Genomic DNA, 23,901 nt, shown 5'->3' with positions numbered 1-23,901 from the left:
AAAGATACTCTCAGTATTTTGTGATTTGGGTGAACTGAAAGCGGGCAGTAAATGACTTTGTCAGGGTAACAAATGTTGGTAACATGTTGAGAAATCAGATGTAGATTGAATAAATCAAAACGTACTATCCCTGTCATCAATGAGCTGCATTTATCTGTGTGTTAAACCTGGAATTGGCATCACAGAGTCCAAGGACGACATTAGACCTAGTTGTTTTGGGGTTTTTTGAAGAACAAGTCAGTCTTCCAGTTGTTTGCTTCACTGCCTGAATGTGACCTCCCCCAAGTCCCATATAGACATTTATGAAACAAATGGGAGTAATAATATCTGGGGGGAAAAAGTCTTTTTACATTCCACTGTTCGTTTTTGTCTACTGGATGTGTGTATGTGTGTGTGTGTGAGTGTCAATATTTGAGCTTTAGTTTGTGTGATTGTATTTCCTGTGAGTCCTTCTGTGTGTATATATCTGCACTGAGTTCTATTTTGCCAGTTTAATACAGAACAACATTGTTTACCGTTTTTATTCTGTATGAAACAATCCAGATGTACAAAGAAGTATGTTTTTTTAAAAGTTGTCACTTCTTTAAGAATCACTGCACTTGTTGACGACGATGCTGGAACAAACCTCTCTTCATAGCAGGGTTATTTTCCTCGCGTGTGGTTTTTAAAAAGGGACGTTTGGCTTGGGAGGGAGGCAAATCTGTTGTACATGAGCTGAGAGCGAAGGTCAGTGGGAAAATGTCACGAACAAGCTTTACAACAGATAAAAACCTGTTTTCTTTGATCATCATGCATGATTTTTTTTTAGTTCAGACAGAAGCAGCTGCCAACATTTTGTCCTATCCGTCCTTCGGATCTGATTTACCGAGACCAAAAAATGAAGGGTGGCACCTTAACACCACAGCTGACGTTCCCCCAAAACACCCCCGTCGTGCACACATGCTTTCTGGCACAAAGTGTTCTGTGTGTGCCTTATAAACCCTGCCACGCCTTTGCTCTTCACCATATGTGCTCCCTCTCCAAGTGTCAGGGAGGGGGGAGGAAAAAAAAAAAAGGTGAGACAGGAGATAATCATCACCTCTTTGCATCACTGTTAGCTACGTCTCAGGTCAGAGCAGAGCTTCGGAGCATCCCAAAATAAGCAGGAACACAGTCATCTGTCTGTCCTGTTGGCCCTGTGTGTGAAACAAGGCATTATTTTCAGTGCTGCTGACAAAGCATTACATTCCAAAGGCTTAGTGAAAGTCACTTTAATCAATGCAATTTCAATATTGGTTGAATAACAGTCAGGGTTTGGTATATTTTAGTCGTAAGAAATCGAGCTAGATTTTTGTCTGCCTACTCGTCACTGGCCAAATACCATAAACTGGTAAATTTTACTGGACAAGCTCGCATTTCTGATTTAGGGCATTCTCTTGGGGGACTGCTTGAGACAAAGAGAGGTTAACCAGCAACATTTTAATTTATATACTGTACAAATGATTGTGAAGTGTCCTGTATGAAAAAAAAAGAAAAAAATATCATCAGTATTTACTGGGGTTGTTGATATCTGTCTGTCCTTGGTATCACTCAGCCCCCTCGTTCACTCCCTTTTCTCTTTGTAGTTACACATCCGTGGGGTGCACAATGTTAAATATCAACCATTTATTTTTTTGAAACGTGTACAGTGTATATAAAAATATAAATGTGTATATAAAACAAAGATACTTCTGGTATTGTTCTGAATTTTTTCAAAGCTTTTTATTATTATTTTTTTTAGAAAAAGGTTTATTGTAAGTGTAGAGTTCTACTCAAAGGCACAGGTGGAAGCAGTAATCAGATCCTTTACTTAAAGGTCTAATGTGCCATTTAGCGCCATCTAGCTGCAAGGGTGCAACATTGCAACCAAGTGAATCTCCTCCAGTGTGCCAGCCAGGTAGCACTATGGGTGGCTAGCACAAATGGCCTTATCTAGAGATCTGGAGGTTTGTATATAGAAATACACGGCTCATTGTGAGGTAACGTATCTCTTTGTCAGGTGATTATACACTAATGAAAACACAGTTATGAATATTATAATCCATTTCTGCCAATGTATCACCCTAGATCCTACACACTGGACCTTGAACTAAAAGCACCACACATTAATATAAAAATATCTCAAGTTTAAGTTCTGCAAACAAAATCTTACTTAAGTAAAAATACAGAAGGATCAGCTATAACCAAAGTCTCTGAACTAGACACTGTTTTTTATAAGCCAAAAAAGAGGAAAACTGTAATTTAATTTCAAACAACGCATTACTGTTAAACGCTTACATGTTTTTTAATGTAGAATCCTAACCTGCAAAGTAACAAGTAACTACAGCTGTCAAGTAAATCTAGGGAAGTAAAGAGAAAAGTGGAGAAGTAGAAGTATAAAATAGTAAAGCTGTACTTCAACAGGGGCAAAGCCAGACAGTGTAAACATTCGGTGCTCGCACAAACCTTGAGGGTACTGATGTACAGGTCAACCTAAGCCCGCAGGTCTAATGATTCTGGTAAGCTTGTTAAAAATATCATAGGTTTTGGGCGGGTGGTTCATAGATGGCAAAGCAGTGTTCTTAGTAAGTTATAATAACCTACAGAAATATTGTGCAATTGTACTACTGCAGCAATTAGCTGTGTGTTCGTATAAACAAACCATGTGGGATCTCAGCTGTGTGCTCAAGATCAAACATAAGACGTAACTACTTTGAGGATGGGTGAGTACTTGCTGTCTTCCTACGTTTGTACTTTATAAACAGGAAACACAGCTTTTATATTGTGAAATTTACTGGAAATGACACAGTATAGCCAACAGCAAGTAGGCTGTTATGAGCGATTGTCATTAGCAGAAACTTTCAGCTCCAGTTTGCAGGTTTACGGGTCAGTTTCGGGTCACTGATTGACACGTTTGTGGATCAGGCGGGCTGTGGTGCTTTTAAAAAACCCTGAGAGGGGCCGTGGGCAGGCTGCCCTAGGTAATTTTTCCCCATATATGGCAGCTATCTGCAATATTTTTCAAGTCATTTGAAATCCCTAAAAATCAGTATATCATTTGGGAAAAACATGTTAGTTGGAAAAAAAAATCATACGGCCCACATCCCATTTTGTATCTATTTGTTCTCCAGCTGTCTTCATCATTCTGAAACCACAACACAACAAACTGAGGATGACTAATTTTCACTCCTGCCACCTAAAAAGAAGCCAAAACTGTCTGATATTATTTTTACGATACATAATAAAGGTAGGGTATGAACATGGTGTAAACAACATTACTAATTTGAAACCTATTTTTGTGATACTATGCTGGAGAAGAGTTCACAGAGTCATGTTTGGCTGACAAATCCATACCATAATAATCTGGGCTTCTCTCATTGCAAATTAAGGATCCCCAGCAAAGCCAAGTAAATGTGGTCTACATTGTAGGATATGAAACAATGGCTTTTATTATCTGAATGTCACAAAGTTATTTTTAAAACCTAAAAGTTTCGGGGCCCTTGGAAAAACTTTCAGGGCTGAAGCCCCAGAGGTCATCCGTCTGCTCCGCTTTAGTAAATGTACTTAGTTACTTTCCACTGGTTGATGCAGCTCAACTTACAACCCAAGAATGCTTTATATAAAACTATGAAGATCTGAGTTTGAACTCATGTCACAGAGACTTGCCGCTAACTTCCTGTCAATCCCAGTTCAGTCTGATTTGGTGTCGATATCATCAACTTCTTTTGTAGAAGTTTAATTGCAAATGCATGGAGCAACTGATAAAGCTGCGGTTATTACAGGCACTGCTGGAAGTACACATTTGCTCTCTATATCCCCCCTCTCTCTTCAAGCCTGGGACTTAGATATTAAGGGTAATTAACACGGATCCTCAGAATTGGTGCTGATCCCTAGAATTAAGTAAATTGCCTGCTCTGCCTCCTACACGCTATGTTTCACTGCATCTTCGACACAAGATAACATCTAACCTAAAACCTGTTTTTGTGTGTGTGAAATGTTGAGAAAGGGTATGTTTAATTTTCCAGCTATCTAACACCTCCACTCTCAAAGTTAAACCTGGCAGTAGTAGTAACTTGTACCAGTGAGAGCAGTTTCCCTCAGCGCTGCTCTGCTCACGACTCTCCAGCAGATATGGGAAGACAAGATGAAGGCTGGGGATGCTGGAGGAGGTGGCAGTGGTGGTGGTGGTGGTGGAAAGAGGAAACAAGAGAACACGAGATGGAATGAAATTCCAGGGGAGCGGAGGGTGACGGCAGGGCTGAGGATAAAACAGAGAGCTGTCACGACACAGGAAGCAGCAGTGGAGGATGACAGGAGCGCAGGGCTACAGATAGGCACAGTGGGTGTGCGTGGGCAACAAATGAATATACACTCCAAACAAGCCTCAGAGCAATAAAGATGTGATTTGTACTCCCCCTGCATGTGGGATCCACAGGTGGCATCTTTTCTCTTGAAAGCTGGGAAATGTGACACCCAGTGAGCTTCAGATTTAACTATTGCCGAATGAATTGTCGTGTGAAGCGCGGAACATTTTAACACAGGCACAATTAAGTGACAGAATTTGATTCTAACTTTTGAAGCTCCTGTTTAATTTTATGCATTAAGATCAAGAAGGAGGAAGTATTCCGATTCTTTACTTACACATAAAAGTTTCAATATAACAATGTAAAACAACTCAGTTACAAGTGAAAGTCCTGCTTTCAAATTCCTACTGAAATGAAAGTACAGAAGTAGCCACAAAGTGTACTTAAAGGTCCAGCATGTAGGATTTAGTGGCATCTAGCGGTGAAAGCTCCTGTAGAACAACATGGTGGACTCAGTGGAAGAGGACCTGCTCCATTTGTTGATCAGGCCCCCAGGAAGTGCGTTGGATTTTAAAGCTAGTCTGACATAGTGGCCAAACCCTGTGACTACAACTGTCCAGGTCCATTATGTGATGCCACTGGGCCCAAAAAGACTTTTCCTATTGACTTACATGGGGAAAGACATAAGGGTGAATCACAGGATACATTTTTTGAGCAATACAAAGTCCGCAAAATAACTTGTTTCACTAGTGGTTTTTGATCCATTCAATCCAATAACATTTCATAAGTCTAGAAGAGCAGCATGATTTAATTATTTTATTTAAGTTAGTGAAGTCTTAGCTCTCTTTATACATCATGATGTACATAAACGGCTCATTCTAAGGCAACAACAACAGCAATTCTTATTTTCAGGTGGTTATAAACTAATGAAAAAACATAGTTATTAATAATTTAAATAATTATATACCAGCACTACACTAGACCTTTAAATAATCACACATAAAATACTCATTCTGCAAACATAGGCCACTGTAAGTGCTCTTACATTATATTATTATACACGGTATCATTAGATAGTTAAAGTGGATACATCAATGTGTAAGCAGCATTTTATGGTTGTAGCCAGTTGAGGTGGAGTTATTTAAATTACTTAACATATAGTTAGGCGATTGAGACTAGTGGCTCCCAACTTAAGGGTCAGGCCCCTTCCAAAGGGTCATAAAATAAATCTGAGAGGTCATGAGACAATTTATGTCAAAGGGAAGAAGAAGAAATGTTCTGGTGCATGTGAGTATTCACCTTTTGTACTTTTCCCTCATCTTTCCTGTTTTTGTTGAAAAAAGGGATATATAAATATATATATGTATATATATATAAAGAAGCGGTTTAATCTTGGACAATGTATTGTATTTTATAAGCATATTTTAATGTTTTTTAACATAAAATGTAATCTAAAAGAGAACATATGTAAAGTATAGCTGCAACAATTAGTCAACTAATCAATAAGTTGATCAATAGAAGAATGATGCCAACTGTTTTCAATAAATCGTTAAAGTAATNTATATATATATATATATATATATAAAGAAGCGGTTTAATCTTGGACAATGTATTGTATTTTATAAGCACATTTTAATGTTTTTTAACATAAAATATAATCTAAAAAAGAACATAATGTCATGTAAAGTATAGCTGCAACAATTAGTCATCTAATCAATAAGTTGATCAATAGAAGAATGATGCCAACTGTTTTCAATAAATCGTTAAAGTAATTTTTCATGCAAAAATGGCAAAAAGTGCTGTTTTCAGTCTTTCAAATATGGACATTTCCTCCTTTTTCTCTGTTTTATACCATATTAAACTGAATATCTGACAAAACAAGACATTTAAACACACCACCTTGGACTTGAGAAACTTAGATGGACATGTTTTATTATTTTTTGACATGTTTTAGGCCAAGCAATTATCGATTAATCAAGAAAATAATGGGCAGATTAATCTACAAGAAGAAAATAATCATTATTCCAGCCCAAAGAAAGTAAAAAGTACAATATTTCCCTCTGAAATGTAGGGAAGTACAAGTACAAAGAAAATTGTACTCATGTATGGTACTGGAGTAAATGTACTTTCCCTTGCTGATTGAGCTATATGGTGAGACAGATGGTGGAGGAGCAAAGAGCACACAGAGGGGAACCCTTGTGACATCACCTTGGTCTATTTTAGGACAAGCTGAGAACATACACATTAAAGGCAGAGATTCCTTCTCAGCATATTTTCCCTTTAAAGTGATGAGAAAAGAAACATACATTGAAATTAGCCTAATACCTGGTAAAAGTTGCCTTATTTGTGCAACACCTCGGCCGCGGATCATGTGTACATTACGATTCTATGGGCGTACACAAGCAGGCTTGTCATCTGTTTTGAGATTCTGTGCACATCTCCTGGCCAGAGGGCATTTCCCTTCTGCTCTCAGTACAAGGTTCCACTGAACCGACATGACACACAGCCAGGCAAGAAATTTTCCCCACAGCCAACACACACAGATCCAGCGGTGGAGGAGAGAATTATAACCTTGTTTACATGGCTGAAAGCGAAAATATATGTGCTTTAATTGGAAACTTGGCATGACGGAAAATTTCACTGATGCTTTGCCTCATAAAAACTGTAATAAAAACAAACCGCCTGTTCTGTGGCTGACATCCTTTTCGTCCTCATATGCAGTAATGTGATTTTTTCAGGGATTTTCCCCCTCAGTTATCATCAATAAGCCTCTGCATAAAGGTTCTCAGCATTCATATATATATATATGGATATATGTGGCAGCTGTGGACTGATATACTCACATTATATCCTGCATGAAAAATGAGGTATGTGAGATATAATGTGGTTTGCAGGTGTCACAGAGATACTGAGACCAGCAGGTGTTTCAATTTGATAGTCACTGTAAAAAGGTGATCTGCTTCCATCTGGTGTTCATGTACTGGTACTGCAGGCAACCTTCATTATGCAACAATGCTGTTCACCTCCAGTGTGTTATTTAACCCTCTGGTATGTGGAAATAGTCATGAAAGAAGTACATGTAACACAAGCATCAAACAACAGTAGAGCATCAACATTTATTAAATAACCCATAATGTCTGTAATAGGCACGGTAAAATCATACAACAGAAACCAAAACATGACACTTCAACAAGCTAAGAGTGAATCAATGTTTCTGTTTAACTGTCTTACATAGAAACTGATTATCAGCTTGTATCTTATTTATCAAACCTGGCTCAATCAGTATGCATCTCACACATTCTGCAGTTTAAATGTACAGTCTTGAATCAGAAATTTACAACACAATTAATGTTAAATATTCAGGACACCTTCCTATTGTTGTGTTGCATTAACGTTCGCTCCTTCCACAAATCTTCCTCTCCCTATAATGGCAAAAATATTTCCTAGAGAAGGGCACTAAATATTTTCCATTCCACAATTTTGTTCATCCTCAGTGTGTGTAACTGGAGACACACAGCTGACCTCTGAGGTATTTTTCCAGTGGGTTGTGACACTGATATTTCACCCAGTGCCCCACCTAAAAATGAGTCTCTGAGACGGTTCAAAGGGCCATGGACCTCATTGGCTTTCCTTTTCCAGGTACTCCAAGCTGGGTGCATCTAACCTCTGTTCGTGGTTGCGGTTCTTTGTGAACTCCTTCAGCATATCCATGACCTCTCCTTGGTAAACGTCCGGGGTGGGCTGAGCTTCTGTGAGCAACAAGGAGAACGGGCTGATTATGACAGATGGCTAGAGAACAAAGAGCGCACAGAGGGGAGCCTTTCTGACATCACCTTGATCTATTTTAGGACGAGCTGGGAACATAAGAACTGAAAGGCTGACGTCTACTGATTCAACACATTTTGCTCCTGATTATAATTCAGAAAAGACAAAAAATACACCTGAACATTTATATTTGTTTCACATTGTAATAATGAGAAAAGACAATAGCATTTCTGCAGAGGACATTAGATTGTTCAGCTTAAAGGTCCAGGGTGCAGGATTTAGGGGGATTTAGTGGCTTCTTGTGGTGAATTCTCGATTAGAATTCATACAGTGATCTTTGGAAAGGAGGTTTTCACTGGGAAATGAATTATTATCCTGCGCGATTTGGCCATGTTGTAGATGGGCTGCTAGCCCAGCACCTGCTAAAGTGTGTTTACCTTTTTTCTCTGAAAACTTAACATCCAGAGAGGTCTCCTCCTCTCCAAAACAAACTGACTATGATCTGGCATTTGTGACGAAGAGGCTCGGCAGCGAAGGATTGTGCGGGTCTCTGCTTAGCCTAGCTCATATCCCAGCTTGACAGCCTCGCTTCTGCTTCATCGCTCCACGCTGCCTCTGTCGCTTTCTGACTGGGAAAGGAATCCATGGAGACACTGGTGCTCTGACAAGCTCCGATGGGATGTCCTGCCTGGGGCCTTCCTAGTTGAAAATAAAGTTTCTGGGCGTCGAATCGATGGCAAGCAGTTCTCGGCAGCTGTATTTTACACATGCCTGTGCATACGTGGCGCTCAGTAAAAAGTAAACCGCCAGTAAACTAATTAAAGAGCCCTGATATGTAGAGCACTGAGCCCCTGCATGTACATGCGCCACCATGTTGACTGTCCATGTCCACAGTAAGCGCTAAAATGCAAATGATCCTATCTAGAGCCAGTGTTTGGTTTGTCCCTTAAGGGCTACTGTAGAAACATGGCAGACTCCATGGATAAGGACCCCTATGTAGATTAAAACAGCTCATTCTAAGGTAACTAAATCACGACAGTTCTTATTTTTTAGGTGATTGTACACTACAGAAAATATACTTAATATATCATATTCCATTTCTGCTGATATATCCCCCTAAATCCTTCACACTGGACCTTTAAGGTTTCACCTGGTAGTTTTAATGTCTCCTACAAGGCTCATTCCAAACCTCTCAGTGGTCATGTCAGACTTTTGAAATGCTCTTGTTTATTAATTTCAAGATGGACAGCATTTCAGTTAATAATTTCAGAGTAAAAAAGTATTCATGCAGAATCTGTTTCAGCAAAGTCAGCCTGCCCGCAACAGTTTTTGTTTGTTTTTCCAGAGTGGTGCTGCCAATTGGACGCTATTCTCACACTGATTCTGTTTTTCAGCTGTTCTGCACAACAAAACAGACACATAATTGAATCAAATTAGAGAAAATTAGATGAATAACATGGTAAGTTATACTGGGAGAGCGAACGAGCTCCCAGGATGAAGTCCGAGCCAAAAGGAACGGTAACCAAAAAAAACAGTTACAGAACTGATGTTCATTTGTAAGCAGAGCAGTGATTTAATTACTTCAGCATCATCAGCCATGAATGATTGCCAGTTAAAAAACAAGGGTTTTTATAATTATTATACCCACTGGAGTTTTGCACAATTTGTTGTTTTACAGGCTGAATTTAAAATGAGCAAGTCTGATTTCTTTGTCTCTGTTAACACAAAACATCAAGTGAAATCAAATATTTGTTATTTGCCATTTGTGTAAACATTAATATTGCAAACCTAAAATGTTTTGTTGTCATTAATTATTAAAGTGTTTTGCACTGAGAATCTAAAGTGTATCCAAATTCCTTTTAGTGTCTGAAATGTCTCTTGACTGAAGTCTATCTGTTACCAGCTCTCTAACTACTGATTGTAATGTATTACGTCCACTGTGCTGTGTGAGAGGCAGTATCACATGTCTGAGGAGAAACTATTCTCTCACCTGTTGCCCAGTAGTAGATGTCCCAGTCATTGCTTGGTTCATTAATCAGTCGGTCGTACTGCAGCAGCTGGCTCTCAGTCATAGTGTTCAGATACTGCTTTGCAAAAAGGCTGCAGGAGAGATGGAGAAGTCATTTGAGTATTTTCTTTAAATGGAAAGTCATGCTTACTGGTAATTATCTGAGCGGCTGGTGAGTGGACTGCACACAGGGAGCTTCTGATTCTTTGGGTTGCTTCGCGTTGCAACACTGCCTCCTTCTGGTTTCAGTCCCTGTCAGTGTCCTTTTTCTCTATATTTGTTGAATTAGTCCAGTGGCTCCCAAAAAGCAGCCCTCTGCCCTCTGGTGGCCCTCCTCACTACCTCTATACTCTAAAATACTTTGCACAATGATCTCTAATAACCCTCTCTGTATCGTCTTACTACTGTATATTTTCTGCATGATTTAAGTACATCTTTAACTGTCACTACCTGCTGTAACTGCTCACAATGACGAGTAGGATGTTTTCCTATAATAAAAAGTGCACTGTTGATTATTGATTACTATGTATAATTGTCATTGTGCTCATTGTTGCCTGCTCTTTCGTAATTTTACCCCTACTTCTCACCACCCTTGTCTCGGGTCTCTTGGAGGCCTGCTGCTTATAGTCTGGCACCTGGGTACTACCTTTTTTCATTGTTTTTTAGGAAATTCCTGCACAGGATACTTTTTAAATGAGAAAGTGGACAAAATGTAAAAACTCCTAAAAGGTACAAAAGAGACACACCTGTACTGTACCAATGCTTTTAAGTGTATGAGCAAAGTAAAAGACATCAAAAAACATCACCAATATGGCAGGATGACAGACAGATAAGAGAAATAGTACAGTTTAACAACCTGAGCAAAATGCAGTTCTCCAACATGCCCCTCTTGCGACTCTCATACAGCAGGCGTCGCTTCTTGATGTCAGTGGGCTCACCGGGCCTCTCCTCCCAAGGAGGCAAAGGGATCTCAATCAGGTCTCCCCTGGTGTCATCTGGTGAATCTCCACGGTAACCACGAGATGATACCAGCCCTGTGACTGCTGGTCTCCATGCTGCCCCGCACATACCTGTCACCAGCTGACAGGCAACAAATATTAGTGCTTGAGTGGTACTGCAACATCAAATACATGTGATGGGTCAAACAAGTCACTAAGCAATCTATTTAAAATCTGTGGAAAGATGCAGTACTATTGTTGAGCGGACAGCTCAGCTTTAAAGCTATAAGATGGAGGCTTATAATTAATGGTAATTAAATGTTTTAGGTACTGTGTTTTACTGTTTTGATTTGTACCTTCTGTTAGTTGGATTTTTCTTTTTCTTTCATGTTTACTGTGACATGACATTCCTCCTCAGTAGGACTTTCTCAGACCTAACGAGTTGTACATATCAATTTAGGTTAATTTCTTTGTATAAACATTTTTGTATACATTCAAGTTTTTTGCTATAATTTTCCCCCTCCATTTCCTTCCAAAGAAACATATATAATATATCCTATCATATGTGGATAAATGTGCGTTAGAGCTGCAACTAACAAATATTTCACTGTCGATTAATCTGTTGATTATTTTCTTGATATATTGGTCAGTTGTTTGGTTTATAAAATGTAAGAAAAAGATGAAATATGTCAATCAGTGTTATCTAAAGCCCAAGATGATGACCTTAAAATGTATTGACAACCCAAAGGACAGTCAGTACTAAAATATAAGAAGGTGGAATCGGAGGATACTGACTTTTAAAAAATTACTCAAACTGATTAATCGATTATGAAATTACTTACAGATTTAATTCATAATAGGCTATACAACTAAATGATATCTTGTTGCAGCTCTGCGTCTCTGTGTTTCTCTGTGGTATTTTGGGTCCTCTCTGCACTGAATTTTTGTAAGCTAATAAATTGTTTGTGACTTGGGTGTATTGGGCTGACTGTACAAAAAAAAGAAAGAAAACAGTGGAATAAAGAAATACCGAGTCAAGAGGCATACATTTACAAAGTACTACCATAACCCCATGCATAAATTTAAAATCTGTATTTTTTCTTTTTCCTCTTGTGAGCTTTAATTTAAAAGCACCGAAGAAGAGAGCAGAGCAAAGAAAATGGGAGTTACGTAACATCTCACGCTGCCCTGTTGTACAACTGTTTACTGCTGGGTTGTACAACTGTCCTCCAGTAGGACACACTTTCTTTTGCTACATCAAAAGACAAAATTGAACGGTTCACGCTAGCTGTTTAACTACAGCATAAATATAATGTTCCTACATCACAATATTAATTCATACAACATGACTGAAATTAGCCTCATATCCATTCACGAACAGTCAACGGCTAGATCTTTCAGTTAGTCCTGCTGCTGAAACGTTAGCGTTCAACCTCAACCAACAAACGTAGAAATAAATATTACGTTTACAAAAATGACTCACTCTTTTCGCAAGAACAGAAGACAGCATTTTAATCCTCTTTCTCGTAACGCAGAGAGACTTCTTGGTGAGCCGCTTCTTTCACTGATGTGAATGTCCGACACTAAACACAGGGAGGTTTCACGTCACAGCAGCACTAGCGAAGGGGACCGGATGTAGCAGCGCACATGACGCCATATTGCTAAGGTAACGGCAATGTTTAGCCAGCCACGCAAAACATAAATAGCCCCAACATGGCATACGTAAGGGTTGTTACTTAATTGGTGTATTTTCAGATGTCCTTTATGACCAATGCGATCAAAATTTAAAAGAGGCTTGACTGTAGGAACCAAAAAATATTGTTTGTCGTTGTGAACCGGTAACTTATTCCTGACGCACCTATGTGTTCACGTACCGAACGATTAGCATCATTAGCATTAGCTGATCAAAGAGCGAGCTCGCAACACTCGTATTCACATGTTAACTAATTGTATTGAAAACTTTAAGAATAAATGCATGGTCTGTGATGTGTATTAATGCTTGACGTGTGTCCGCATGTCGTTTTCTCGGTTTACCATCATATTTTGTTTTTGCTAACGGCTGAGTATCATCTTGTACGGACACGAGCGAAACCTTGGTAAACGTTAGTTAACGTCGGAAACAAGGCGTAACGTTAATAGTAATTCACAAATTTTGTCAGTGCACCTGTTGTCGGTATGCACTGGTAATTTGCAAAGTGTGCATGTGCGAACTTCACTGAAAACTAAAAAAAAGACGTAACTAGCTGCAGTGCCACCAACTGGATCACCTTAGGCCCACGGGATGGCTGCTGCAGGACCTGCAGCCGGACCAAGTACCTCCAAGCAGGATCTCATAGATCTTTACGGGGACCTCAATCAAAACGAAGAGGTGAGTCTGACGTTTACATATTCCTTTAAGCGCAGCGAATGCATCAGTGAGAGTAGTTCAGGGGTTAAGATGTGAAGTTGTCGGCACAGTGGAGGAGTTAAAAGCATCTTTTCAGGAGTTACTAGCATTTTTTTTCAGAATCAGATTTGTTGGCAGTCTTTCTATTCATCAGTGGAAATACCTTTTAATTATAGATTTTAATCTGAGGAGCTCTGTTGCTAGGATAAAGGGGGCAGGTTACACCATGCTTGAGGCTAGGAGGGAGGTACTCAACTTAGCTAGAAAAAATAAACGAATTTGTATTTATATTGTGTCTTTATTTTTACTCTATAATGCACGTTTGGTAAACTTTGTACATGTACAGTAGAGTTCTCATGGAGATGGGGAGGGTCACGGTTGAGGAATGATCAAAAGGTGCATGTGTATATGTTGTGTATTTCTGTCACTGTCTCTGTCATAACAGCAGAGCTGTGTTATATTAGGTATGGTGTTATTAAGAGAAGGTCAGACAGCTTTTCTATTTTGTTTATTAAATTTCTGCTTAATTGGCCATGATAATGTGTGCACATCAAGGAATGTGTCTTAATGTACTTGCACAGAAAATAGACATTACAGTTAAAAACGAGGACAACAAATCTATCCATCTCTCTAATCATATAACAACAAAATGGCGTGTTTGTGTAGATATGGAATTATTAATGTAACAGGTGGCTTTATATACACAGGCAAGTTGTATTTGGCAACATGCTTACAGTCATAATGACAGTGATTATATTTACATGGTAAAAAACAGTTTGTATAAACCATAAAAATCTAAGATTTACAGGTACAGTCGAGTACAGAGGATGTTTGGTGTTACTCAGTTGACATTATATGACTAATGTTAACTGTTCATCAGTTTGGAAAACTGTTTTTGTTTCTGGTTGTTATAGCAGACCGTTTCCTATAACGCCTACCAGAGGGGAGAAGTTTGAACAGTTGTGTCCAGTGTGTGATGGACCTGCAGTGGTGTTACCTGCCCATTTCCTGATTCTGGAAATTAATAAGTCCTAAATGTAGGACAGGCTTAAATGCATCCCAAATGGGGTTTTATGGAGGCCTATAGATTGATTAACACTCATATTTGCAATCTGAGTTCAACTACAGTCCGTGTTTTCTTATGTGGTTATTCATAGCTTCAGGTACGATCACACAAGTCCATCTTCTCAGAAAAATCTCCGTCCTCAGACTTGTTTCAGCATTCGAGCCAGCTGAGGTACAATCAGTGAGACTTTCACCCAGTGTAAAATTATTATTTTACCAGTACCGGCAACCAGTAAGAGTATGTATAAAGTTAATATTTGGTCATTTACTACTTGGTTTTCCCCAGAGTAGAAGACGCACTGAGTCAAGTAGGATATTTATGCTCTGCCAAATATCTGTAGTATTGGACAATGCCAGAAAATATGGGTATAATCCCATGTCATGCCACGCTCCCTGCAGCTGCAGTGTTTTGTTCAATGATGCTCTGCACATTGAGACAAACAGCATGACAGTATATATGACTTCTTTGTATTTTTTTCTTTCCAACACAGGATTTGGACAGAATTGCTGAAGCAAATGAACTTTTTGATGCTGTTCTGACTGGCTCAGTTGACCGGGATAAGAAAGTCACTACAGATGTGGCACCTCCGAAAACGACAGCAGCTACAGAGGAGGTTAACTCAAAAGTGGTAAACAATAAAGGAAGAAACTCACTGAGGAAACTGTCTTTATATATTGGGAATTTTCCCTGGGTGAGTACCACCGTCTGTATGTTAATGCTGAAAACATTTTTATTGTGTTGTCCAAATCTACTTCGGTTGTTTTATCTATGTGGGCATGCAGAACACTGTGTACATGAAACAGAACAGAGAAAATTGTTCACTTTTCACATTCAAGATCACGAGTAACTGTCTGCCCTCCTGTCACTGCTTCACCCTCTTTTTCGGTACCTGCTACAACCTCCAGTGGACATCCGATAAGGACATCATATGCATGGCTCAAACGCTGGGTGTGAGGGACATCATAGAGATTAAATTTGCTGAGAACAAAGTTAACGGCCAGTCAAGAGGGTGAGTGGTTGCAGATCTTGATCTCGTGAAAAATAAAAAGTTCGTCTTTTGTATTGATTTACTTCGATGTCTGTCTGATATCTGTGTCAGAGTGTCAGTACCCATACACATGTTGTTTCTTCTTCTGTTTAACACAGCTTTGCTGAAGTGGTGGTTACCTCAGACGAGTCATTTAAACTACTGTTGGAAAAAATCCCCAAATGTGAGATCAATGGGGAAAGGGTAGACTGCCGTTTTGCCACTCGCCAGAACCTGTCTGTGTTTGAGGACATGGCAAATAAACGTAAGAGCACTATAATCTTCAAACACTATTGAATTTACATGATGTTACAAAATGTTAGTATTACTGTAATCCTTAACTAAATCAATGTTTTCTGTAGGTATACCCCTGCGTGTTAACTCCAAAGACTCTAAGGACACCGATCCTTCGAATAAGATTCCCTCATTATTATCACAGGAGTCCAGCCCTCCCCCCATACCTCCTCTTCTTCCATCACATCCACTCGCAAACAGGTTTCCCTCATTACCCAACCCTTACCTTAGTCATCCACCTCCTCCCTTTCCACATATGCCACCAAACATCCCTCCACCCATGCCCCCCCATTTGTACCCTCCTCATCCAGTCCATATTCCCAGCCAACCACCTCCCAGTCTGCATATAAATCCAGCTTTCTTCAATCCAGCACAAGACGGGCACAGCAGCAAAGCTTACAGCCAGCAAAAGTGAGAACATACACAGTAATATGTTTATGCATTTAACATACTTGATAAGGTTGTCATGGAAAGTGAATCTTTAAATCATCAAAAGACCAGGATACAGTGATAATTTGCGGTGATGGTTGAATAATCCTGTCAACAATCTATTTTTCAGACATACACCTCAAAGGACAGATGGAGACTTTGAAGAGCTATTGAACAGAAATAAAGCAGTTGCCAGCAGCGCCATCAGCAAGGCTGTGTCTGGAGCAACAGCTGGTACGTACAGCTGATTAGATTCTGTCAAGAACACAGAACTTAATAAGCCATGTGGACAGAGGACTGGACCCCAGACATATGGGGAGAAAATGAGTTACTCACCCTCTCACTCTTACAGTGGACTTTGAAATTAAATTGATACCCTATTTTTTTAGTATTTTGCTGAGTTAAATCTTATATAAAATTGAAACAAAACATGGTACCTTTACAATGTATAGAATATAATGTAAAGCTTTCTAAACACATCCAAAAGATGCTCAAAAGAAACAGGATGCATCTGTTCTCAATTGTTAGTGTGGCTCTAACAGCTCTGGACACATGTAAATGTTGGAATTAGCAGTGGTTACTGCAATTATATGAAAAAATTCTTGTCTTCGTGCTGCCTGTTGGGTGTTGTGGATAGATAATTGCCAAGAATGATCCCATTCAAATTAGCCACAAGACAACTTAACAAAATGTGGCAAAGATGGAGTCCAAATACTGACTGAAGTCACTGTAGGTTTGTTCTAGATGTGGATGATGTAGGCAGTGTGATTGATTAAAATATTTTTCACCTTTATTGATATTTATTTCCAGTCCTTTTGTAGCGTAAGCCCAAATGGATGTGAGTGCTTGACATTTTTGCCTGTACTGTACGTGGGGAGTAAATGTCATCCATGTTAAAAAATTTTTTTTTAGGAACCTTTAAAGGGATAGTGCACCCAAAAATGAAAATTCACCCATTATCTACTCACCCATATGCCAATGGAGGCTCAGGTGAAGTTTTAGAGTCCTCACAACACAAGGGGAGAGGGGGTAGCAACACAACTCCACCTAATGGAGGCTTACGGCGCCCCAGATTCAAACGTCCAAAAAACACATAATTGAAACCACAAAATATCTCCATACTGCTCGTCCGTAGTGATCCAAGTGTCCTGAAGCCCCGACAGAAAAAGTTGTTTGGAAAAACGTCATTTGAACTCTGTTTTTAGCCCCATTGTAGCCTGCAGCTCTAACTGCCTCTCTGTGCACCGCGCTCACATGTGCGCGCTTGCGCGAGACTGTGAGACATGGACATCGCGTTCATGTGTGTTCACGTGCTTTTGCTGGTCTCACACGCACACGTGAGCGCGGTGCACAGAGAGGCAGTTAGAATTCAAATGACGTTTTTCCAAACAACTTTTTATGTCAGGGCTTCAGGACACTTGGATCACTACGGACGAGCAGTACGGAGACATTTTGTGTGTTCAGTTATGTGTTTTTGGACGTTTGAATCTGGGGCGCTGTAAGCCTCCATTAGGTGGAGTTGTGTTGCTACCCCCTCTCCCCTGGGATCTCCGCAAGTGTTGTGAGGACTCTAAAACTTCACCTGAGCCTCCATTGGCATATGGGTGAGTAGATACTAGCTGAATTTTCATTTTTGGGCGCACTATCCCTTTAATCCTAAGAGCTTTAAAGTGTTTAACTGCTTAATAGCAACTGTGTCTAATATCTAATTTCTCCATTTGCTAATGTAGGAGACTTACGAGTGGCCATGGAGACTCTATTAACCGCCATTGCCATCATTAAGCAGTCCAGAGTGTACGGAGATGAACGCTGCCAAGCCTTGGTCACCTCACTCAAAGACTGTCTAGTCTCTATCCAGGGCAACTACGGCTACAGGTTTGTGTAATTATGCCTCCAAGCAGAAACTGAAGGTGAGGATGTAACAGCACAATCTTTGTTGAGTCAGTGTCACAGAAATACGCACGTCTCTGCAGGAGTGGCAGTCGTTCTGGGGACGACGAAAGAGACCGGGACAGGGGTCGCGACAGAGAGCGAGAGCGAGAGCGTGATAGGGATCGTGACAGAGAAGACTCTTCTGGTTGGGACGGTGTGGGAATGTCTCGGAGACACATAGATCATTCCCGGAGCAGGGACAGGGACAAGGCACGCTCACGGGAACGGCACAGAGATCAAAGAGATCAAAGAGATCAAAGGGATCACAGAGATCACAGAGATCACAGAGACCGATACCGCTAACTTGGTAAGCCTCCCTCTAATTTATATACTCACTTATTAGACCTGTGCTGTGTCTATTTTTTCATACCTTCACTGGGGTATATGTTGTATGGTGGTTTTTGTGTAGAAGAAAAAAAAAAGGAGAAGAAGAACCTGAGCAGCTGGTGATAGAAGTCATTGTAGCATCTCTGTCATCTCTAGCATACAATGTTGTCTCTAATATGCAGTACTTAGCCTACTTACTTGTGGCCCATAGAATAATGAATAGACAGGAAATTAATTAAGCACCACTCTTGGGGGGGGGCCCGATGACACTTGTTGCTGCAAGGTATACAGACACATCAGTGGGTTACACGGAGATGATGTGCTAATTAATATCATGGTGGTAATAAACTGTTGTATAGTTGGAATTCATCCCAAGATAAACTTATAGGTGGCAATACTCCCAGCCCCAGCACTGGCAGTCGCCATCTTTCTTAGCTCAGCTGCCTGTTAGCTCAGCCGCATGTTCCACCAGCAGAGACTGACCTCTGGTGGCGCTTGTTGTGCACTACAATCCATCGCCTGAATACAGCATTTCCATATCAGTTTAACAGAGAGTGGAGTGTCTGTATTTTTGTCGGTATTGAAAATCCTACCTTCGGGATACTGTAATAACTTAAAACCGCCCAAGCCTATTACTTAAACCTACTTTATGTATATACTTTTTCATCCATCAGACCCTATCATTATTTGGCGTGTTTTATTATCAGTTCCTCTGTTTGGTTTCTTTCATTCAGCACTATGATACTGAGCTTATATAATTTGAAGTACAGTAATACCACAACAGAAGAGACTGCCCAGCAATTTCTACACATAATGGAAGTTTAATATCAAAGAGTGATACAGTGATGTTGGTTATTGTCTCTCATACGACATCTTTTAGCTTGCTTGCCAATAATGCATAGTGATATAGTAATAGCAGTTAATGAGTACCAATCATTTGACCTTCAGTGTAATAGTATTGCTCATAGTTTAAAAAACACCATCATTTTTGTTTATTAATGTCAGACTGCCTGTCAGTACTTTTCACCATATCTGTGATTATTTCTGATGCTGTTTATGTGTTTCAACAAACATAATGCCTCACATTTTATTTCATTAGGACATCAAGTGGGTAAAATGATCTTGCAATTGTGACTGACTAAAATACAATTATTCTGTGCTCAGTGTCATTAACATTTTTTTTTCAAGTGTACACTTCTGGCTAAAGAATGGTTTTAGTCTAAGACTTGTTTTGGGCATGGGATTAATTTCAATAAAACTTCCGTATTCCTCCCTATGTTAATTTATATGGCTTAAAGAGTGCAGATCGCTGGGTTTATTTTAAGGTTTAAAGCTGTTTTGAGCTGATAAACCCTTAAAAGAACTACAAGCCTTTGGTTCCTAGTGCTAATTCAACACCCCCAAAACCTTTTTGACAGATTACGGTTCATGAAGTGAAGGTCAGCGAAGTGGTTATTTTTAGTACAACGTTCTTACTGTGCAATGACCTGTTAAAAGTCTACAACCCATTATGTCACCAGACTCTTGATACATAACCATCACATATTCAGCCTTCATGTCAGTATGGGTCCATGAATGGACCTAATGTGGCTTTTAACTCTGACATATGCATTATAATTTGAAGAGTGATATGTCAGAAAGATTTGCTGTCAAAACAAAGGTTTATAGCCGTCTATAGCTTCATTAATTGCAGTATTTGGTGCAACTGTCACCACATAGTACTGCGTTTGTAAGGACAATTAACCCACATCCTCTCACAGGCTTTTGTTTTATCAAGCTGTCCGCTAATACGGTCCATATTTCATGTGTAAATATGGCTTTGAAACTGTTTTTTTTTCTCCCCAGACTGATGGAGTGTTTAAGTGTGAAGACAAGTGAAGATGGGACTTTTGTTTTTGCACCAAGTTGCATAAAATCTGGGGGAATCTAAGGTGAGACTGAAGATGCATCTCCAAAAGTCTGAAGTGTACTTTTTTTTTTTTGTTTTGTTCACCAGTCGTTTGTACATACTGGGACTTTTACCTGTTTTAAGAAAAATGTGGTTGTAGATTTGTTGGTGGGATGTCAGATTCCAATGTTTGCATGCATAGGAACACCTCTTAATAATAACTTAAGAAAAACAGTGTAACAGTTTCTTCACTTTCTTTTGTATTAAATCTGCAGATTAAAAACACATTCCCTGAAAATATAATTGCCGTGTTTTCATTTAGGAATTTACGCTGTATTACATTTGGACACATCTGTTCACTGAGAACCAGAACTCAGCTAATAATTACCTATATTTATGTTTTCCTATCTCAAAGCAGTGAAAATACCTTTGCAACATGATGCTTTTATTGCTACTGATTGCTGCACATTCCAAGGTAGTGAATCACATGCACTGCAATATGTTTTGTTGTTTACCCAAATTTACTAAAGGTCTGAATTTGGTATCTTGAATTATGAGAAATTAAATGAAATTACAAGTGTGAGAACTCATTCACCTTACAGTTCTGGTGAAAAGATTGTGGTTACTGGATACAACAGTATTACTGGTAACTATGTCATTCAACAGCTTTATTTAGAAAAAAAAATGCATTATCAAATAGGTGCACAAATGACTGTTCCAAAAGTCACCCCTGTAGTTGCCATCTGTTGTCACATAACATAATAACATGAATCTGTCCATGCCACAGCCCCATAATGTCCTTGCCGCTCTTGAAGGCAGCCAGTTGCAATCACTTCTCCAGCGGAGCATAATTCAACAATTTCTCAATAAGATCCACATGAGAAAGGAGCATCCTCCGACAGCAGTATCTCTTCAGGCCCAGGGCATCAAGGGCATCACTTAAGAGGGAGAGAGGAAGTAATGTTAGTCCTAATGCACAGCACGCAGATCACTGAATGAATAAGTAAAGTACATGGACATTACTGCAGACTATAGTCAGGATAGCTGCGCAAATGGCCTCAGGTAATTGCTATTATTCACTCCATCATCAACCTGTGTATAGACCTCTTGAAACCTTGGAGGAAATGAGCATAGCCTGCGACAACTGAATAGGCTAAGAGGTTTTGATGTGGTATACCACTACTTGACCACTTCTAGAAAATTCTTTTTGCACAGCTGCTCCCATGCATGTTGCATATGTACATTTTGGGTGTTCTTACTTGAAGGTCCAGTGTATAGGATTCAGGGGCATCTCTTGGCAAATATATATGATATTCACAACTACGTTTTCATTAGTGTATAATTACCTGAAAATAATACTTTAATAATAATACTTTTCGTTACTTTAGAAAGCGCTATTTATATCCACAAACAGAGCAGGTCCTCCTCCACAGACTCCACCATGTTTTTTCTAGAGATGTACGATACCACTTTTTCCTTCCCAATATCGATTTCGATCCCTGAACCGAGTACCGATCCGATACCAGTGCAAAAAAAAAAATGGATGGGATATTAATTGTTGTATGTCTCAACTCCTAAAACTCTATGTAAAATATTAAGAAATAAATACATAATAGTAGAATGAATGCCATAAACCTTTTTTTTATTATTAATATCCAGTGTTGATACAGATCAAGACACAGGTTAAAGTGCAGCCACACAATTCCGTAAAAAAGACATTTTAAATGCTACAGTAGAATGCTTTTTCAACGCTTGGTTTCCGTTTCGTTTGCCTGTAGCATGCGAATGCGTAATGACGTGAGGCATTACATGGTATCGGATTGGTCATAGGCTGTACTCGCCGATACCGCATTTTAGGCAGTATCGGAGGCATTTCCGATACTGGGATCCGTATCGGTACATCTCTAGTTTTTTCTATGGTAGCCCAGATCAGCTGAACCAAACACTGTTTTTCAGATAGGGCCGGCCAGCATAGTTCTCCTACACACTTGACACACGAGAGTGGTTTCAGGTCTGCAACCTCATCGCTAGAAACCACTAAATCCTACACAGTACACCTTTTAAAGGAGCAGTGTTTAAGATTAAGGGGGATTTACTGGCATCTAGCAATGAGGATAGCATATTCCAACCAGCTGAAACTTAACCCAGTTAGAATACCTTTAATGATCATCTTCAGGAGGTTTTAAAATCAGGAGCAGAATTACTCGCAGGTTTCTTTATCTCCACAGACAAAATGAACCTGTAGAAACACTGAATAAAGCAGTTTCACCATAAAAAAAACTAACAAAGGGACTGCTAACTTTAGTGGCTGATGTAAAAACATGAATGGCCCTATCTAGAGCCAGTGTTTCATTTGTCTGTTCTGGGCTACTGTAGAAACATAGTGCATCATGGAGATCTCTGGACAAGGACCTGCTCCCTATGTAGATATAAACGGCTCATTCTAAGGTAAGGTAGGTGGGGGCGGCAGTAGCTCAGTCCATAGGGACTTGGGTTGGGAACCGGAGGGTCGCCTGCTCGAGTCCCCGTCTGGACCAAATATGGAGCGTGGACTGGTGGCTGGAGAGGTGCCAGTTCACCTCNTGTGTGTGTCTTTCGGACCTGTGTGTAATTGACAAGCAAGAGTGAAAACATTGAATTTCCCCTCAGGGGGATTAATAAAGTAAATAAACTTATAAACTTAAACTTAAATACACAGCACCTCTTATTTTCAAGTTATTATTTACTTAAAACACATTATAATCCATTTCTGCCAATATATCCCCTAAATCCTACACAATGAACCTGTAAGTAATATGCAGCCATAGACCACTATAACTGCCCACCTTTGGAGATACAGTGACAGAAACCAGCAGGTATGTATCTCACCCTTCAGTATACTCTGCTTGAAGTAGACCGAGGTATGCTTCCCACTTGTTACCCACGATCTTCCCACAGGTGAAGCACCGGACAGGGATAATCATTGTGAGACACCTGGGGACAAAGGCACATCACAGTTTTAACACTCATACCTGGGAATAAACTGTAATGCTAGTTAGATTGCTACGCAGCTAGCATCAAACAGCTAGTTAATGTTAACTAAGCCATTTCCGTTTATACTGACGTTAAAATATGTTTTTGTCTCTGAACAATTACACTGGGCCGAGAGGTGTTTATCTTGATGCTGCTTGTCCCAGTCAGTTGGCAAATTAAGGTGTAATGTTAGCTAAGCTCAGTAAGTAGGTTTAAGCTAGCCCACAGACTGCAGCCACGCGACTAGCACAACAGTAAACTGTTAGCTAACATTAGCCGCCAATAATATGTTACGAACATTTAACGATGGTTAGTTATTTATCAGTCAAAACTAATTTTAAACAATGTCAAAATTTCACAATGTAAAGAAATATTTACTCGCCGTCAACAATTTATATTACCTAAAGCTCAATGTTAAGTTATTCTGATGGAAAGTGCTGGTAGCTTCGAGCTTCCCTCGTTCTCTACAGTCGCAACAACATTACCGCTTCCGGCCTGGATCTTTCAGAATAAAAGAGCAACTTCCAC

General features: G+C 39.6%; 3 protein-coding genes across 4 annotated transcripts; 1 reads left to right on the top strand and 2 right to left on the bottom strand.

Moving 5' to 3' along the window:
* Positions 1-7,403: 7,403 nt before the first annotated feature.
* On the bottom strand, positions 7,404-12,603 carry sdhaf2 (succinate dehydrogenase complex assembly factor 2). Its single transcript, XM_050043216.1, has 4 exons — positions 12,496-12,603; positions 10,931-11,154; positions 10,057-10,166; positions 7,404-8,050 (listed from the first exon to the last, which is right to left on the bottom strand). The coding sequence occupies exons 1-4, from the start codon at positions 12,520-12,522 to the stop codon at positions 7,920-7,922; spliced, it is 492 nt and encodes a 163-aa protein (XP_049899173.1). The 5' UTR covers positions 12,523-12,603; the 3' UTR covers positions 7,404-7,919.
* A 55-nt stretch (positions 12,604-12,658) lies between these two features.
* LOC126389470 (cleavage and polyadenylation specificity factor subunit 7-like) lies at positions 12,659-20,648 on the top strand. The gene is made up of 9 exons (XM_050043190.1): positions 12,659-13,380; positions 14,955-15,155; positions 15,370-15,473; positions 15,611-15,756; positions 15,854-16,196; positions 16,345-16,448; positions 17,945-18,089; positions 18,188-18,453; positions 20,319-20,648. Exons 1-8 carry the CDS (start codon positions 13,294-13,296, stop codon positions 18,447-18,449), a joined length of 1,392 nt encoding a protein of 463 aa, XP_049899147.1. The 5' UTR covers positions 12,659-13,293; the 3' UTR covers positions 18,450-18,453; positions 20,319-20,648.
* A 360-nt stretch (positions 20,649-21,008) lies between these two features.
* Positions 21,009-23,901, bottom strand: polr2l (RNA polymerase II, I and III subunit L). Of its 2 annotated transcripts, none has more exons than XM_050043240.1 (3): positions 23,756-23,901; positions 23,230-23,334; positions 21,009-21,299 (listed from the first exon to the last, which is right to left on the bottom strand). In XM_050043240.1, exons 2-3 carry the CDS (start codon positions 23,322-23,324, stop codon positions 21,191-21,193), a joined length of 204 nt encoding a protein of 67 aa, XP_049899197.1. In that variant the 5' UTR covers positions 23,325-23,334; positions 23,756-23,901; the 3' UTR covers positions 21,009-21,190. The 2 variants fall into 2 exon arrangements, with proteins under 2 accessions (XP_049899197.1, XP_049899205.1); XM_050043248.1 differs by having other exon boundaries at positions 23,775-23,901.

Source organism: Epinephelus moara, chromosome 1 (genome assembly GCF_006386435.1).
Source record: "Epinephelus moara isolate mb chromosome 1, YSFRI_EMoa_1.0, whole genome shotgun sequence".
Classification (NCBI taxonomy): Eukaryota; Metazoa; Chordata; class Actinopteri; order Perciformes; family Serranidae; genus Epinephelus; species Epinephelus moara.
This window is presented reverse-complemented; position numbering and strand designations above follow the sequence as displayed.